The sequence below is a fragment of the Anopheles darlingi genome, chromosome 3 (genome assembly GCF_943734745.1).
Source record: "Anopheles darlingi chromosome 3, idAnoDarlMG_H_01, whole genome shotgun sequence".
NCBI lineage: Eukaryota > Metazoa > Arthropoda > Insecta > Diptera > Culicidae > Anopheles > Anopheles darlingi.
Window position 1 is genome coordinate 13,203,215 of NC_064875.1, and position 18,252 is coordinate 13,221,466.

At 47.1% G+C, this 18,252-nt stretch overlaps 3 protein-coding genes across 3 annotated transcripts in view; 1 reads left to right on the plus strand and 2 right to left on the minus strand.

The window, feature by feature from the left end:
* Positions 1-1,149: 1,149 nt before the first annotated feature.
* LOC125958269 (cationic amino acid transporter 3) lies at positions 1,150-13,044 on the minus strand. The gene is made up of 4 exons (XM_049691514.1): positions 12,647-13,044; positions 3,455-3,852; positions 2,360-3,385; positions 1,150-2,258 (listed from the first exon to the last, which is right to left on the minus strand). Exons 2-4 carry the CDS (start codon positions 3,825-3,827, stop codon positions 1,798-1,800), a joined length of 1,860 nt encoding a protein of 619 aa, XP_049547471.1. The 5' UTR covers positions 3,828-3,852; positions 12,647-13,044; the 3' UTR covers positions 1,150-1,797.
* Positions 13,045-15,290: 2,246 nt separating this feature from the next.
* Positions 15,291-17,393, minus strand: LOC125958275 (general transcription factor IIH subunit 2). The gene is made up of 3 exons (XM_049691523.1): positions 17,080-17,393; positions 16,800-17,020; positions 15,291-16,716 (listed from the first exon to the last, which is right to left on the minus strand). Exons 2-3 carry the CDS (start codon positions 16,856-16,858, stop codon positions 15,519-15,521), a joined length of 1,257 nt encoding a protein of 418 aa, XP_049547480.1. The 5' UTR covers positions 16,859-17,020; positions 17,080-17,393; the 3' UTR covers positions 15,291-15,518.
* A 117-nt stretch (positions 17,394-17,510) lies between these two features.
* Positions 17,511-18,252, plus strand: part of LOC125958294 (ER membrane protein complex subunit 4) — an 886-nt gene continuing 144 nt past the window's right edge. Inside the window, exons 1-2 of the mRNA XM_049691562.1 lie at positions 17,511-17,693; positions 17,764-18,252. The exon at positions 17,764-18,252 is cut by the window's right edge and continues 144 nt beyond it. Of these exons, the coding sequence (XP_049547519.1) occupies positions 17,638-17,693; positions 17,764-18,226 (519 nt within the window). The 5' untranslated portion in view covers positions 17,511-17,637 and the 3' untranslated portion in view covers positions 18,227-18,252. The remainder of the gene's footprint in view (positions 17,694-17,763) is intronic.

The following is an 18,252-nucleotide window of genomic DNA, read 5'->3' on the forward strand; positions in this document are numbered from 1 at the left end:
TTAGCAAGAACACTTCGATTGGCATCAGGCGCATGAAAGGATGTCTCTAGCAGGAACGACTTTCCTGTGCCAGGAAACGTTGAGGAAACAAAGGATGCCATTTTTCTGTTCGATTGCATAGCCTTTGTTGTTTCGCCCTGATCTAGTTATGTTCTGTGTTGCACCGTACGTTGGTCAGCATTTCACCAGTGCACGGTCCCAAGCCTTATGCTTAAAGCAGACTGCGAATTACTTGTTACCGATGCCTTTGTTGTCCATGCCCAGTGCCTTAATGTACCGATCATGTCCTGGGATGCCCTGAGCAAGGCGTCGGTAAATTTTTTTTTCCGGTTTCATTTCGATTTTAATTTCTATTTGCGATTGGTAAAGATGATAAATCACTCTAGTCACGTGGTTCAGTTTCCGCCGCCATCGGTTATTGAACCGGTAAAATTTAAAAAATTAACCCCTAAAATTATGCAATTAAAATATGGCCACCTACTGAATCGGTTGAGATGTAGATATTTACTATTAAGCTAAATTGAAGGAGGAAGGAAAGCGAATATCTGGAAGGGGGAAGGCGATAAAAGGAAAGTACTAGGCATATAATAATTCATCGCTAAATTCATCCGCCTCACGCGATAGAGGCTTGACCGAAATCGAAATGGCGCTACAGATTCTTGAATCGCTGGAGTTCTGGTAAAACTTTACAGGTAGGACCACCAGACTGAGTAATTGAATGGCGAATGCGCTTTTACAGATGATGTAGTATCTCTTATGTTATCTGAAAGGATAGTTACATGCCAAATGAAACGATCGATCGATTCCGAAAAGAGACGGCCTTTACGCAGTGTTCCATACTATGATTTCGATATCTCTCATCAATCAGCGATTAACTACACGTGGCTAATGAGTAATTCAATTGGAAGTGGTACCGTTATCACCTCCTTCGCCAAGACGTCGTTGATGAATGAGCTAATCGCTGAAGGCTCGTCGCAGAAAACCAATGCAGAACTGATGTGATAACCACGCGACCAAGGAAGTACAAACGGCTCATGAACGACCCCAAATTAGTGTTATCTGTTGACGCGCGTAGACGAAGAATTGCTTACACCAGTCGTACCAATGGTGCAGATCGCCTATGGAGGAAACGAAGGAGTGAGAACCGAATCATGGGTTTGATTGATTTATTGTCCGTCTGTTCGTCACAACATTTAGTATCGCCCGGGAAAGAATTTAAAAACAAGAATGGCAATTAAAAACAAAAAGAACATTAACATCGTGTGTAACAGCAATCACTTATGAGTGCTGCTAGCGGTCATTAGTACCGCCATTAGCGTGGCAGCTGCACGAGCGTTTTTCGCAGACGGTTGGAATGCGACCGGTGAATAGGCGGTCTAAAGGAATGAATTAGGATCGAAGATATGACAACCGATTGTCGGTGTCGTTAAGGCATGCGCACCACACGAATCGGATTGTAAGGTTGACATCACAGTGGCGACCTACTGCGTCGGACGGCTGTTTCTTTTCGATGTATCTCTAGTAAATTCTTACAAAACTATTATGCAATAATTATCACAATCACTGTAAGTGTGGTCCAATCTCACGCACGCTTCGTAGATCAGTTGTCTGATGGATTGGTCCATGCGTGGTCCATGCTTGTCGCTTTGTACTTAACTAATCTTAAACACGAACACGGAAGGAGCTGATCGTCGAATGGAGAATGCTTGGAATGCTTGGAATGCTTACACTAATACTGCGGGCGCTCCGCCCTTTTGCCATAAAAACACAGGAAAATGGGAAAGAATCCGGTCCACTCTATGATTCATTTGCTATCGTATACGAAGCCCGTTGAATAGTGGATGCCGGTTTTTCCTCCCCATCGTATCCCGTATTGTCGATACCGTTGGGGGCGCTTTTGCCATTCGCTAGCTCCGACTTGGTCAGCAAACGCTCACCCTCGATCGAATGGCGGATTCCGTACGTAAAGTAGATGAAGTAACCGATAGCAATCCAGACGCTGAACCGAATCCAGGTGCCGGAATCGAGCTGGAACATCAGGTACAGATTGAAGAACACGCTGATTAGTGGCAGCAGTGGCACTAGCGGCACTTTGAACGTTAGCTTCACATTATCGGTTGGCTGGAGCGATATGACGACGAACAACGCAACCATAAAGGCCACCAGGATGGCCAATCCAGCGATCACACCCGGATAGTCGCCATTAATGTAGTCCTCAGCTGGGACCAGAATACCGCAGGCGCCGCAGACGAACACCGCTGTTCGGATGAGAGGTTAAAGGAGGAGAAGAAGAAGAAGAAATAGAATAAAACAGTCCAACACCTATCCACCACCCAACAGTCCTTGTCCCTTAACCTACCGAAGACGCAAACACTGATCTTAACGATGGCGGAGGAAAGATGCGTCGGTTCCTTAATGCGCGATCCATTGACGATCTGGCGGAGCACCTCCGGTACGGTCACACTGAAGCCCGTGGTGGTCATCAGCTCTTCCGATTGGTAACGCAACACCAGCACACTGACGGCCACGATCGTATACGCTAGCAGTGTTCCGATTGACATCATGTCGATCAATTGTTGCAGATTGAATAGAGCCGCCATAATGGCCGCCAACAGGCCCGATAGCATCGTAGCGAGCACCGGTGTCTGCGTCTTCGGATTAACCGTTTGCAGTTTCTTGTAGATGATACCGTCAGATGACATAGCATAGAGTACGCGAGGCAGCGGGAACATGGCACCGAGCAGACTAGTGCAGAGGGCGAAGATCGCGCCGATCGATACGATCCACTTGATCGCTGTCCAGCCGAGCGTTTCGAACAGATGCGGGAACGGTGCTTCCGGATCCTGAAGATAGTACGGCAAGGCCATTGTCAGCACCGTCGAGATACCAAAGTACGCGAGGAAAATGATGATCAGTGAGATGACGATCGCGAGCGGAATGTTACGTTCCGGATTCTGCGCTTCCTCGCCCGTCGTCGCAATACAATCGAATCCGACGAATCCGTAGAAACACTTGGCCGCACCGGCCATAATGCCGGCGAAACCGAACGGGGCGAAGCCACCGACTCCACCGTTGGCACCGGCCGGAATGTCTTCCGGCTTGATGGACCAGTTGTCCGGGTCACAGTTCATACCGCCCGCCACCAGCACGACGCCGATCACGATCAGGTTTACGCCGGTAAAGATGTTGTTCATGAGCGTCGACTCCTTCACACCGTACGCCAACAGTCCAGCCAATATCAGCACCACGATGAAGGAGAAAAAGTCCGGATACTCCGACAGAAAGTCGACGTCGATCGGCATGGCATCGCGCATCGCGTTGCTGATCTTATTGTCAACTAGCGAGTCTATGTAACCGCTCATACCACGGGCCACACTCGACGTTCCTGCAAAGCGATAGCAAAGGATCAGACCAGGACGCCTACAGGACGGCGCTGCAGCAGAAAGTAACTTACCGATAACATACTCCAAAATCAAGTTCCAGCCGATCGTGAATGCAGTGAACTCGCCAATACTGACGTAGCTATAGACATACGCCGAGCCGGCTTTAGGAACGCGGGCAGCAAACTCGGCATAGCATAGGGCAGCAATGGCCGAGGCGACCGCGGCAACCAGGAATGAAACGACGACCGCTGGGCCGGCCTGCTCACGGGCAACCGATCCCGCCAGCACGTACACACCCAGTCCGAGCGTACTGCCGACGCCAAGACCGGTGAGATCGAGCAGTGTTAGGACGCGTGCCAGCTGTGACTCCGATCCATCGTCTTCGTTCTGTTTCTTACGCGTCAACGCACCCCAGAACCGTCGTATCGAGCTTTCCATGCGCATGATTACGTCCCTTAGGCTGGCAGGGCTAACGACGGAAAAGAAAGAGAAGTGCACTTTAATACACCGAAACTCAAGAGTGGCCCGCGCTGTGCCCCCCGAAATCTACAGATAATCGGCTCGAGGAATGCTACGCTCGATCATAAATAATCATAAATTGACTATCAAAGATTGATGTGTGTGGAAATTTATCGCGTGAAGTTGGTGCAGGAAAGCGTAAAATTGGATTTAACGCGTGGCAGCAGAAATTCAATTAATGCATTCTAATGCTGCCGTGCCGGACGGACGATGACGGACGACGATCATACTACCACCACGCGTGCCATGCTGCCGATCGCCGAAGTGATTTCTCTTGCATAAAATTAGTTCGATGGTGCTGTTGCTCTCTATGGGTGCACGCCATGGGCCACTGAGCAAGGTCACGTGGAACGGCAATTCAAACATGATCGCCTGACCGGAGTAGCGAAACCGGTCCCACGGTGGACCTTTTCAGAGACACTTTTTTTTTCTAAGATCCGTCTATCCGACCGACAACCAACCGCATTACTTGTATGTCCGATGCATTGTAATGAGATTCGAGCGCGAACTCGTTTTTACAGCCGTTCGACAAGGAAGGGCGGAACGCGTGGCAACAGATCTCGTAAACGGTTTCCGAGCGTTGGTGGTTGGTGGACCAGCAGCACCAGTACCACCAATGACCTTCACTCACGGCTGCTAGCGATCGAAATACCGGTCACCGAAATCGATTCGAGTGGCTCTTTGAAGGGTGGTTGGCAAAGAGAACACGTTGTTCAGCCGTTTTGTGTCGAATCATTCTGTGTACGCCAAGCAAAATATTATTTTATCATTATTGCGCTGACTCATCGCAGAGTAAAGGGCACACCGGAAAGGGATATACGAGGTCAAAAGCTGGGAGCCATTTTGGGGGTTGTCAGCATTGACATATGGTTCGAAAGTGAGGGCACAATGAGGAACTACTCATTACAATACTAATTGAGCCATTAGCAGACAGAGAAAATAACATTCCAATCATCACGTTCAATGATCCGGGAACGTTCGTGTGGCTAACGAGCTGAGTCGCAGAGATCTAACAGCTAAAGTAAACAAACTATCTGATTCAATATGTATGTGTTTGCTAATCGTTCACATGCTTACGTTAATAAAACCGCTTTATTCCGTAGTCGCTTCATTGAGATATTATCATGTTACTTAGCACCATTTCGCTACTAGGCCATGCCTTGCTTCCATCCAACGATTCTGGCCGGAGCATATTAATTTATGGAGCAAACTTCGATTCAATGAATACGACAATGGAACCCTTGTTGGTTACTACTGTTTTGTTACCTTAGTTATGGGAGAAGCAACTTTGATGAAGATGATGTGTAAAAACAAAGATCAGATTGTTAAACCATAGGTTGAAAATATTTTCATTAAGGTTTGGAAAATGTTACTCAGCAAACTATAAGACAGGAATCACATGTCGCATAAGCAGAATGCAAGAAACAACAGCTCAACAACAAATTTTCCCTATTATTTCTGAATTTATCAGTTTTCAATCGAAGTACTAGACTCTAAACTCTTTTGTTGGCAAACAACGGTAAAACCAAACAACCTGAACAGTGCCATGGCTTGGTGCTGGGTGCTGGCACTCCAAAATCGATTCTTCCAACCCAACATCCATTGACTGCGTTTTGCGACCATACCACATCCATTATGGCGATCGCGCTTAACGTGTGTGTGGTAATAGCGGTGACGACCATTATACAAGCCCACACCATTTCTTATGTCTCCGCCGAGGGGAACGCTAGCGCGGGGAGCCCAGGCTAAAAATGGCGATTTGCTTCAGATATTGAGGCCAATCTAAACCCGAAAAGCGCCTTCCAGCTACTGCCGATCTACTCTGCCGGTCACCCTTTGCCGCACCTGCTTTCACCTGCATCACTGGCCACAGAAAACCACAAATCCAGCGATGACAACATATTGGTCGTTTTCGTGAATGAGTGCTCCTCGTACACAGTGCGATCATCGCCATCACCGTGGTCGCTGGTCGCTGCTGCAGGCATTAGCAAGAACTCCAAGCGTTGCAGTAGCAGCAGCAGCAGTAGCATCAGCATAATGGCGTTCACAACAGGTCACAACATGTAATGCAATTAAACCATTGCATAAGCTCGAGTGTTGTAAAGCTTATCTAGTGAAAACCATCGTGCGCATGACGACTCGACGACACACGCACGACATTCTTCATCTGCTTGCTCCGTCTCTTGCGGCTTCCTGATAAGCATCGACGTGTTTACCAGAAGCCAGAACATGTGTCGTTACGGCAATCGGAATGGAAATTCACCAGAAAAACTTTTCCATTCCCCGTTCTGCATCTTGGCATAGACGGTTCCAACCAAGAGGCATCGGGAGTGCGGTGAGTTATGGTACCCCTGAACCTTGGAAGACTACTGCTAGGCAGAGCAGGGCCCCCGCCATAGGCGGAACGACCAATTGACTTGACATCGACCATCGACGCTGACAACATATTTCATCTCGCCCAGCAAGGACGGCCAACGAACCGCCGGCGTGCAGCTGCACCACGATGCGGCTCATCGGTGCACGAGCGCATGCTCCGATCGTCTGGAGGGGGAGTCCCCACATCCATCAGACTGAGCCAGCGGGGGCTATCTCCCCGAACCGGTACAACAAACATTGCTATCACTTTTTGTTTTGCTCCACTGTTTCGTGTTGCGTCTGTGCCTTGGAACGACTGCGATCGATGACGGGGTGCAAGAGCAAGGGGACGCGCTTGTGTTTGCCTTGACTGGGCCACTATGTCATCGCCACCGATCGAGAGATCGTGGGTGAAGTTCTTACTTGCCGTCCGGTTGTGTGTGGCCGTGGCTTCGCTATACGGAAGTGCCAAGGCGTAATCAACGAATGGCTTCTGCCGACAGAAGGTTAACGATCGCTACGCTGCGCGATGGAGTGAAAGCTTCCTGTCGCACTCCATTCCAAGGACCGGAAATCGGGGCCTTTAAGGCGCTGACAGGGTTGCGAAAACCATGAGCCGATTGCATGACTGCTATATTCCAAAACTAGCAACTGGCGACCAATTTCTGTACCATTGGTTTTGGCGTAAGTGATTGTTTGATTGGTTTGTCTAGGAATGGAAATTACCCAAACCGGAAGATGGCCGCCCAACCGAAAGTTTCCACGACTCAAACCATTTCTCTAATCAGTTCGGCCACCAAGAAGAAGCGACTGCTGCACGCAAGTCCCTGAACCGAATTAGGGGCTGTGATAGCGCCGCCGTAGGCTTATAAACTCTACATCCATCGTACGACGATTGGCATCAATTGGCCCGATTAGTGTTGTCGACGGGTGAGTTATGAGGGCAGGGTCTTAATGGATTCGTTTGGTTGACAGAACGATTTAGATAACTTGTCGCGCGCACGAGCTCCGCGTCAGGCTCGATCCGTGCGTAGGGCACACTGGCTTAGGTGGCAGCACCCCGTTGTCTTTGTTCCACGGTACACCGAAGCGCCACACATTAGTGTGAGCGAAATGCGTCGCGAAGGTAGAGTTGGCGGTAGCAATGTGAGTGGGAATGTTTGTCAGTAGCTTAGAGCCAACGGTGCCATCTGACAGATAATGCACCGACACCTGAGGCCCGATAGAACAGAGGCCATTACATTTTTGGAGAGTGTGCCCCGTAGGATTAGTTGGAATTCATCTCAAGGGTCGTCGACAATGTTGTTACGCGTCCAAGCATGCCATCGACAGCGATATGGTAAGGTGGCAATCAGGCGTTACACTAGAGCATTCATAGAGTGTTTCTATGATCAGCAATGTAATGATGATGGGAGCGAATCGTGTGTGTAATAAGTATGTAGTGATGGGCACTTTATCGCGACGTCAAGGTGAAGAGGCTTAGTAGAACGTGTCTAAATAGGGCTTCTGTTGATAGATGCCTCAGGAGCCATCCGAAGTGAACGTGAGTGTATGTAATCGATGCATCAGACGGCTGCAAACGGTCACCAACATTGCTATATCGATGATCCACAACATTCTCATCGTTCTTGTTACTCTGTCTCACATCACCACAACAATAAGGTAAAAGGGAATAAATAAAACAGATACGTTGACAATAGGCAAAATAAAAATTGGTTAACATGGATTAGACTAGCTGGATCTAGTAATCCTAGCGATGAACATATTCTTTACCTTCCAGATGCACAGAACGAGATGATTGGACCGTATCGAAATACAAGGTACGAGTACAATTTACAAGCGAACAACAAAGATTCTTATAACGTCTAACGTTTAAACGTAAAGTTGTGCCCAATGAAAACTGTTGTACAGCAGTTAAAGAGTGGTTTAAATAGTTCATTATCTCGATCAATTGCTCATTTGCATAACATGTGTGGGCTACACTCACTATGTATAACCATACAGCACGCGTATTTATGCTAATTTAAATCGCTTATCTAGAGCAACCGTATGAGCATCGCTATAAATAGAAGGTAAATGACAAGAGCCGTGAATAGATATCATTGAGAAGAGCAGGTACGTAAGCAGCATGTTGCTGTTGTAAGCCCTAAATTGTTACACTTTTCTACATCGGCCTATTTATTTTATTTACAGCATCTACTGCATCTAGGTTTCGAATTTTGAACTCCATCTCCATCCTAATCCCAACAATTCATCGGCCCTACGACCACGATGAACCATTACGGAAACGAAACGATAATACACACTCGGGTGTACGCAACATGTTATCTGCTAGACCGGTACTATCAGCGATCGAGTGCCGGATACCGTGAGATGATGGATCGATTCGGTGCAATTCCAAACACATTGTTCGGCATACGAATCCGGCGATTGTAGAAAACAACTCGAAGTCTATGATGATAAGCCAGCTCATTCAGACGGACAGACAAGAGACTGTCCACGGCGTACTATACACTTTGGTCTAAATACCAAAAAGCCGAAAACAACGGAAAAGGCGGATTTGGGATGATGACATACCCAGAGAGCCCTCCATCCAACCCGTCAGATAACATAGCCATCCATTAATATTTACTCGAAGTATTGTCGACACCCCTGTGTAGTAATGGCTCGAAATGGAAGGAAGTAGGTTAATTGCAGAAAGAGGTGGTACGATTCCCATTCGCTACCCACAAGAATTGCGTTGCCTGAAAGCCTTAACTGCAAGATCATCAAACGAACAAGGTTTTCTGGTTTCAAGTTCATCAACTTCTCCCGATCTTTTGAAGGAGTTTTGAAGGACGCTTTGCATACACGTCGCTCTCCCAATATTCGCACATCATTATCTCATTATTCCTGACGGGGTACCTACGGGATAGTGCAATGAATAAGATGCGGCACGACTGATCATGTATGATCATGTGCATGTATGAGGTTAAGGTTGGCTTATTTACATTAACGATCGTCGGATCGAACAGTTAGCGGATACGGCGTGAAGATAGCATTGTAAATCGCGAGCTTAGGTGCAAGCACACGATCATCACTGACCTCCACGATCCCCGAGAATTATGCAAACGTAATTATTTTCACTCGAATGTATAGCCTTCTTTCCCACTCTGTTCACATACAGTATCTCATCCATTAACACATGCTCAAACCGTGGTAAAGATTTATAAGCTCAACGCTTTCGATTCCGGGCTACATTCAGTTTCATCAAACATACAGGTCTTGCCAAAAAACAAGAGTTTCCCATTTGCGGGTATGTGGTTTCGGATGATGCTTTATCTAACATTCAGAGACCTCACTTCAGACACCACCAAACTGGAAGATCGATGGTCAAGCGTGGGTCGCAATGTGTTTATGTCTTCTTCGCGAATCCAACCCGAAAAAGGTAAATACAACAAAAAAGAGGTGAATTGGAAGAAACAACAAAACACCTATGCCAGCACGAAGCCGATCAACCGCTTCGGCAAAGCAAAAACAAGACTTTCAAATTACCCTTGAACCTAGCACACAAAAAACCGCCTCCTAGCCTCCATCTAACCGGTTTTCGGCCAACAAACATAACATTTCAGGCTAGATCAGACACCGGGTCTGCAAAAAAAAAGTTTTAGTTTCGCGTCCCAAAAATATAGCAATATGGCTGCACGCGCTACTTGGCCATCCTGTTGGAACACTTTATGACTTTTCTTGCGTAAAAGGGGGTGCCTGGTGAACGCTACTCTCTAATTTGCATGCCGATGATGCCAAACCGAAAGTCAGTAAAACGCCAAAGTTTTATGCCAAAGTTAATGTTACAGCATAAATTACTCGACTCCACAAATGGTGGTCTTGCAGATGGTAAGGCAAACGACAGAGTTGCAGCGTTTGAAATCCATTATCGTTTAAGTACCGTCACAACACTCTACACTGCACGTGCATCTGCAGTACAGCAGACGAATAGCGGACAATCGATTCCGTCTCCATAAAATGCGGTTTTTACAGCGCACTCCGACGATGCCACTTTCAACGCGCCAGTGATGGTAAGGCACCTTCACCGAATGAAAAGGTGGTGATTTCAGTAACCTCCGCTTCCTGAATATCTTCTTTTTGGGGAAGTACCCTAGACGGAGAATGAGACGGAATTCGTGGGATTTAATTTGGTTCACATCTCACATAGGATTTTTTTTATTTAATCTGGAGATTAACGTTGCATATGCCATGACGATCCGAGAACAACGTCATGAAAGGTTTTGGATTTCCCCATTCTCATCTGCTTCTTCACATCACACTCATGGAGAGTGTCCAAACGATGGAACTCGTTTGAACAATGGCACGACTTCTCGTCAAGATGCGATAACCGCGATCGCGAACAAGCGAGCAATACTATGCGAAAGGAAATACCCAAACTCACGATTCTACGATCGAGCTCGCTCAATAAGTAGCCATTTCTGGGGGACTCGCAGCCACAGCACCAGCCAAAATGAGGGGCTCGGATGATGTCGTTCGCATTCGCATTTCAGGTTTCTGGCGACATGTTTTGCACATCGCGCGAACCTCACACGAAACAACACCAGAAGACCAAAGGGAATCCGGGAACACACGTCCGGTCTCTGGTGGCGAATTTAATGCACTATCATTAAAGTTTTTTTTTCTTTTTTCTTTTCTCTCTTGGCCCTAAGCTACCGCCTATCACAGTCTCATTAGTCTTCTTGGTTTTTCTTGTTTCTTGGCTTGCTCCCTTATAGATAAAAACTGGTTTCGGTACCTAAATTACATTCGATTTTGGCCGTTTTTCAAATATTTTTTGTGATAAGAGAAAACTTGGCAGGAATGATCAATTAAAATATTTTCAAATTTAGCCATCTAGCCCCTAAGTTATATCTCCGAAAGTGTTGCATTGATTCTTGCATCTTGTTAAACACTTTTTCTGTGCACAACTCATGAGGTATCGCTGTGTAATTTTTATGAAACTTGTTAATACGGTTTTACAATTGTAATTGTCAAAACAAATTGTTTATTAGACACTGTACAGATTGGCTATCATCACTGTACTGTAATTTGCTGAATATCTCTAACAGTACAGCGAGGGTATTCTTCAACCGATAAATTCATCTTTACCATATAAACATTCCCCTGGATCATCCTTATGCCGACCTGCTCCCGGAGTCTAAAAAATGACGAATACACAAATTCGTTTAAATAGAGTTCAATTTATTCGCGAGGGAGAAAATAAAATTTGTGCCCCAAGGTATTGCTATTTGCAACAATTCCCCTGCTAATGAGGGAGTAATCCAGGCGAAAGATCAATCATTTTACCAACACAAATCAATTAATGGAGCTTGCCGTGCGACCATCATTTATCATAATTTCACAACGAAGCAAATCAGCAGGGGCGAAGGGGAAGTGCTCCTGCTTGGAACCCCGCGGAAGAGGTGGTACATTTTTGAAGAAATCACCATTTATGTATATCTACTTTGTAGCGCGTTGCTTGTTTTCGGGGATCGGCACCTCACACAATAATCGCTGTACATTTTTGATTGATTACGCAGTGCGGTAAGCAGAGCGACTTTGAGTAATGTATAACCGTCAGCTTGTCACAATTTTAACAGTAAGATAAAACTTCCCCATCGACCACTGAAGTGCAGCTGATGGATTATGAGGCCACGATGATCGAACAAACCCGGCCGGTTGGAAGTTAAGTAGACGTGACCAACATGAGGGATGCTCATGGAAAAATCCAATGCCCCCCCAGGAACGAGCAGAGGATCTAATCAAATCAAATCAAAAGCGCCACTTACGCAACTTGCGTACCGCCACTGCCCAATTAGTGCCAAACGAACGAACCGTGTCACGTTTTCGAAGGTTAGGGCCTCGCTGCGTTTCAGAAGGGCTTTGGACTATACACGACACTCATCAGCAATAAAGATCGAGTCGACGAGGCACGTGCCACGGTTTCACGGGGAAGCACACTACGGAAGACGAGAGGTTTCGCTTTGGGGTAAGCAGACAATACGTTAACCATTAGAATAAGTCGTTGTCCCCGACCATATCCTCGAGGCGAGCAAACCTCGTCGACCTTGTCCCTCATACGGCTACTGAGATGATGTGGTTGTCGAGGATATGCACTGTACGTTTAGAACACTTGAATAACCATCAAAGTTGGCTACCGGCGCCACCGAGACGATCGCGTGTATTAAAACGGCTGTTTAATCGTTCAAATTTGCCAGCTACATCAAACAGCTTTCTCTTTCGCAGGAATTTAACGCGGACCCCCTCGCATGATGCTGTGAATACTACTAAAACACCTTGCCGATATTGCGAACACATGCAATCTGCTCTGTTTTTCGTTTTTTCTGCCAAACTTTGATTACCTTTAATTTCCGCCGTTGACACAAATTGGGTGAATGTCCGTTGTGGAACGGTTTTTAATGGACTCAGATAAGTAGGAACCGCTAAGCTTTGCAGTATCGGTACAACCGCACTATCTCTATTGTTGACTCGCCTAGGTTTGTGTTGTTTTGATGAAAATGCGCGAGTACTAGCACGCTACAGACACCCGATTCGACTCGATCACCTGAACACCGACCGTTGGCTCACTGGCACACGATATCGAGAGATCGACCTACGAACGATCGGAAGGCGATCCGCAGCAGCGAAGGGGGTACACCGACACGTACCGTGACTGACGACAAACACTCGCGTGTGACAATGTGAGGTACTAACGCTTTCAGACCGTACCGGTCGGCGTCTGCTGCAGGAGTGTTGTGCACTTTTTCTAGCGACTTTACCATCGGGTCCGCTCAGGTGAGCCCCTCCTCTCTCTCTCGGCGGTGGTTCGCGAAGCTTAATGGCGGTCAGATGGTTGGGCCGATGGATGGATGGATGGATGGATAGCGAAACGAGCTGTCGCGGGATCGCTGAGAGCAGAGAAAAAATGTACGCATATGTGTGAGTAAGATTGCGAGGAAAGGGTAAGAGACACCACGATACCCAACGACCTGGGCTGGCTGGCAGCCTTTCGATGACATTGACGATCACCTGCTCAGGAGATCCAACGCAAAGAACGTGGAGTTGGCGGTGGCTTTGCATTATATTTGGTTAATTTGATGTGCCGAGAACGATACTAGCGAATTTATATGCAATCATTTTACTTTTTCAATATCTCCATGCAGCACAAATTTACGTTTACGTGTTAAACAGCTCGAAACATCCAGCACTATAAATTCTTTGAAATGTTAGATTTGTTCAAGAACTTTAAGGCTCTCATTACTAGCAGAATTCAACCAACTAACTCCCAGCTAAACCTAATTCAAAGACAGTGATAATACTGTTGACCAGCTGACTGCAGAATGGCCAACGGTCCATTGGACTTGCGTGCACTTGAAATCTGGAGTACGAATCTCGACGGAAAAATGTGACTACGTCATAGGAAGCGCGTGCTTAAGGCCACTTCTCCGAGCGGTTTCAGATTAGATTCCACGACGCTTTATGCTCCTACATGTCGCACACAGTCGGGCAGAACAGTACAGTTTCCATGCAATTGGACCAGTCATCATTTCAATAAACTATAAGTTCTCCTCTGTTACAAGTCCCAGTGCGAACGCTATCATTTTGAATTAAAAGGATCATTCAATTGAAAACTCGTTGAAAATGTCCTTAAAATTGGATTTAGTAACAAAATTTCCTCTTCAAGCAAGATCGTCGGGTATCGTCTGGGTATGCGAGACCCTTATCATCCTACACCGTGGGTACAATGTGCAGTGATAACGAATCCACCCACCCCTCGAATCACCCAAAATTGCCAATCGTGACGCGGCCATTTGATTGATGCCGAAATTGTAGATTATAGGGCTGGATCGTGGGGTGATTGGGCAATCGATCGAAGGGGTGAATGGATACCGTAGCCGGAGATTGGAGTAATGATGTTGTTGTTCTACTACGACACCGTCGATATCAGATCGTCTAGTTCGGGCCGGATTCTTGATAGCTCGCACTGGCACGCCGACATAATTTACAACAAATGAACACTGGCCGGCGTACCGTGCGATAAGGCGAGATATTGTTTCGGAAGCTATTACACCGCAGCATGCTATCGCAATGCCGCCGTGCCCTACTATCGCATAAGGAATGTGCTTTCGTATGATTTATGTCTCAGGCCACCATTTATAAGCCTTTTTAGTGGCATATCTGTCAAAGAGTAGTGGAAATTGTTGGCTAGCGATACTTTCACACACCGAAATGGCAACCTTCAGGATATTTTCTCCGACACTCCTGACAAGGCCCCACCACTTTTACGAGTAGTAGCGGGATTGCTCGCTATGGCAGTGGTTATCATACGTTGAAGGAGTGCACAGCCCACCGAAACGTGATCATCCGGCCTGCTGGTCATTACATGTTCTCATTAAGTCACCCGAAAAGGGTCCATAAAAAGACGAATAAACAAACTTTGTACACACTTCTTGCTGCATTACCCGGCTGGACTGCGTTTATCGTGGCAGCGTAGTAAGTACTCTTATCATTTGCAGAACCGGTCCTATGCCTGCATACAGGTTTCGTCTGTAATTACGGTAGTAGAGTTGAAGGAGAAAATCCGTGATGATGACCTGCTGAGGTGTAACAAAAGGTATTGCGCGTAATTTACAACCGCGATACACAAATGTGGGAATCAAGTATTTCACCACTATGTAACATAGGTATGTCGAGTGTGGAAGGGTAATATGGCCGGATGATTAGGTAAATGATACTACACGATACGATAAAAAGTTCGGACATTGAACGGAGTCAACTTATCCACCCAACCAAACTGTCGCACAGGACGAGCATTGCAGTATATCTATTAGTGTAATCTAAGAAGTAACAATACATACCTTATCGAGACGAATTCGTTGTTTCTTTCAGTTCTATATTGCCACTTTCAGCTTTAATATCACGATTCCATCTCAATTTGGGCCAACCACACACACTTTCTGCCCATTTCGAGGGCCCAAGAAGTCCAAGAAGCTGATTATCGATACTGCTATCAAATCGCCATAAGCAATTCGTGTTTACTCACTGATTCGAACAGATACAATCGCCGGTATTTCCTTGAAGGGCTTTCTTTCCATCTTGCGATCAATGACTACTTTATGTTATTGTGTTTCTGTTGTTCTACTTTCTTGGACTGTTGCTTCCATCGTCGAAGCAAGCCGTAGGAAGCAACCAAATATTTGATTCAGGCCTAGCGTACTGTTGGTAGGATAGAGTTTAAATGATGGACAAACTATGTGGTGGCGCCACTGGCTTTCGTGCCTGCAGGGTTTGTGCCGAGGCCGGAATGGTGGTGCAGCCGACGCACGAGTGCAGCGTTTCGTGAATGAAAATATCACAATCGATGCAGAACACCATACGACAGGCATCACACTCGTACACCGTCTTGTCCGTGGTAACGGTGAGTGGCTTCTGGCAGGCGTAACAGTAGTTGACCGGTACTTCACGCGCTTCTTGTTGTACTTGTTCAAGCGTAAGCTCCTTGAAGTGTGGCACAGGAAACAGGTGATGAAAGCTACGAGCCAGATGTGGTGCCGAAGCCAACGTCAACCCGCACGCAGCACATTCAACAGGCAGCTCACAATACTTGCTGTAGCACTGCGGACAGTGGTACCCGCCTGAGGTCAGTTTTGCCGGTTCGTCAGTACTGTCTATGTGGCACATACACATCGTCAATGGTGGCTCTTTACCCGTCTCCGTCTTGCCATGCGGGAAGCCCATTTTGATGAGGGAAAACTCCTGCTGATTTCCCGCCTGCGGTGGATCGATGTGCTGCAGCAGCTGGTCCTTGTAGTGTGCATCGTCTAGAACGGCAGCGTACGTACCTCCCGTTTCGGTGCAGAGATACTTGCAGATACGGATCTCGGCCGACAGTGAGACGACCGAACAGCGAATACCTTCCGTCTTAAGCGTCTCGATCGTCACGTGAATGTCGGTAGGATCGCATGTCGTAAGGCTACCCATGATCACCAGCACCTCGCGGCTGGCATGGGACGGTACCAGCCGCAGTGTTTTGAGCGCCAGCTCCAGACCATTCTGTAGCGATGGTTCTCCCGTAAGCTGCGTGTTGAGAGCGTGCACCGCCTTCACGTGTTTCCGGGCCGTACCGCTCAGCTCGGTAATCTTTTCCGCACGCTTCGCTTTCATCGCAATGACGCCGAGCTGAGAGATAGGATTTTGATCGAAAAACTCTTCGATGAACAACTCCAGGAGCTTCAGCGAACAGATAAAACGCGTGGGTTTCAGATCCGGCACGCTCATCGCTTCAGAGCAATCGAGCAGGACGTACAGGTGGCGCATCATTCCGAGTTTGCTGAAGCCACGCTTCATGGCTTGCCGCTTTCGCTTCGCCTTCTGTATAATATCGGTTACCGATCCTTCGATCAATCCATCGTCGTCCTCTTTGATTGCCTCCCTGGTGTTAACGATGGCGAAAAGAAAAGAAAACCATTCGGTACAAACAACTCGTGAATCGTTTTTGATCTGCAGTCTGCTTACCATGTTTTCTCGTATCCCGTCTCCCAGCGGTATTCCTTTGGATCTTCCTCCTCTGCCATCGTTACTGTTGTGGCCAAACACAATCTTTGCCCGAATTTGATAAATTATTCTTCCGGTCTGACGATCGCCTTCTTCCTTGAATCCACCTTCCTGGGCGTTCGCAAGCTTCTCTGAGGATATAGGCCTCTTGCGGTTACTCCGGATCTTGCCGTGATGATTTCCTGAAAGGAGAATTCAATCGTTAAAACAGATCCTTGCAAGTTTGATCCTTAAAACTTACAGAAGTGGATTCCGGTCGAGATACCCGGATTGCTGCCGCAGATTTTTGTACCTTCTGGAGATGATTGAGAGTTGGTTCCGGTGTTGTAAAAGGATTCAGAATCCTTTTCGTGGTTTCAGCCCGGTCTTTTTGGCGATCTTTAGCGCCGTGTGTTTAACACTTTCCCGGCCTACTTTTCCACGGAACGAACGACGGACGCGATACCAGTAGTTGGAAATGATGCTAATTTCCTCGTATCACCGTTATCTTTATCACGAAATTTACGAAATTGTTCAGAAAAGTTAAAAACTCCCCTTTTATACAACGATTTTGAACCAAACAAAAATTCTAACCTCAAAGCCAAAACAACAAACAGGGTTGAAGCCCAGTTTTCGCTTCAAATTTAGATTTTTTATGCTTATATTTTATCGACCATCACTGTGAATGTCAACCCGCGATAGTAATTTGTGCAAAACACCGAATTTTTCCGGATTAATTAAACCCAGAAAATACTAAATTTGCGCTACCTTTGGCCGACTTTCCGGGGAGAAAAGTATCCGCAAAAACCAGCAGCACACGATGGCATCTAAGGTGGTGGGCAAGAAGTTCAAATGGGGCCTAGATTTCAACACCAAGTAAGTATCCGGGTGTGCCCGAGATCCGGAGAACAAGCAAACCTGTTCACACGGTGGTGTTTTCCCGCAGGCCCCGCAGCAGCAACTCGGACATTCCGGCACCGCCCGGCTACAACCCGTCGGCCGACGTGGTCAGCAGTAAGGTGTCGAACCCGACCGACCAGAGCCACTTGATTCTGAAAAAGTCGTGGGAAATCGCACTCGGACCCATCAAGCAATTTCCCATGAACCTCGTGATCATGTACATGTCCGGCAACTCGATTAGTATCTTCCCCATCATGATGGTGGTGATGATGTTCATCCGGCCCGTGAAGAGCATCCTTGCGACACATTCCACGTTCAGGGTGATCGAGGGAGTGTCGGCCACCGGCCAGAAGCTGGTGTTCATGCTCGGCAATCTCGTCAACGTGGGACTCGCGCTGTACAAATGCCACAGTATGGGCCTTCTGCCAACGCATGCGTCCGATTGGCTTGCTTTCGTCGAGCCGCAGGCCCGGTTGGAATACTCTGGCGGTGGTATCTCCCTGCTCTGAGCGAAGACTAGAGGCGGCGGTTTGGG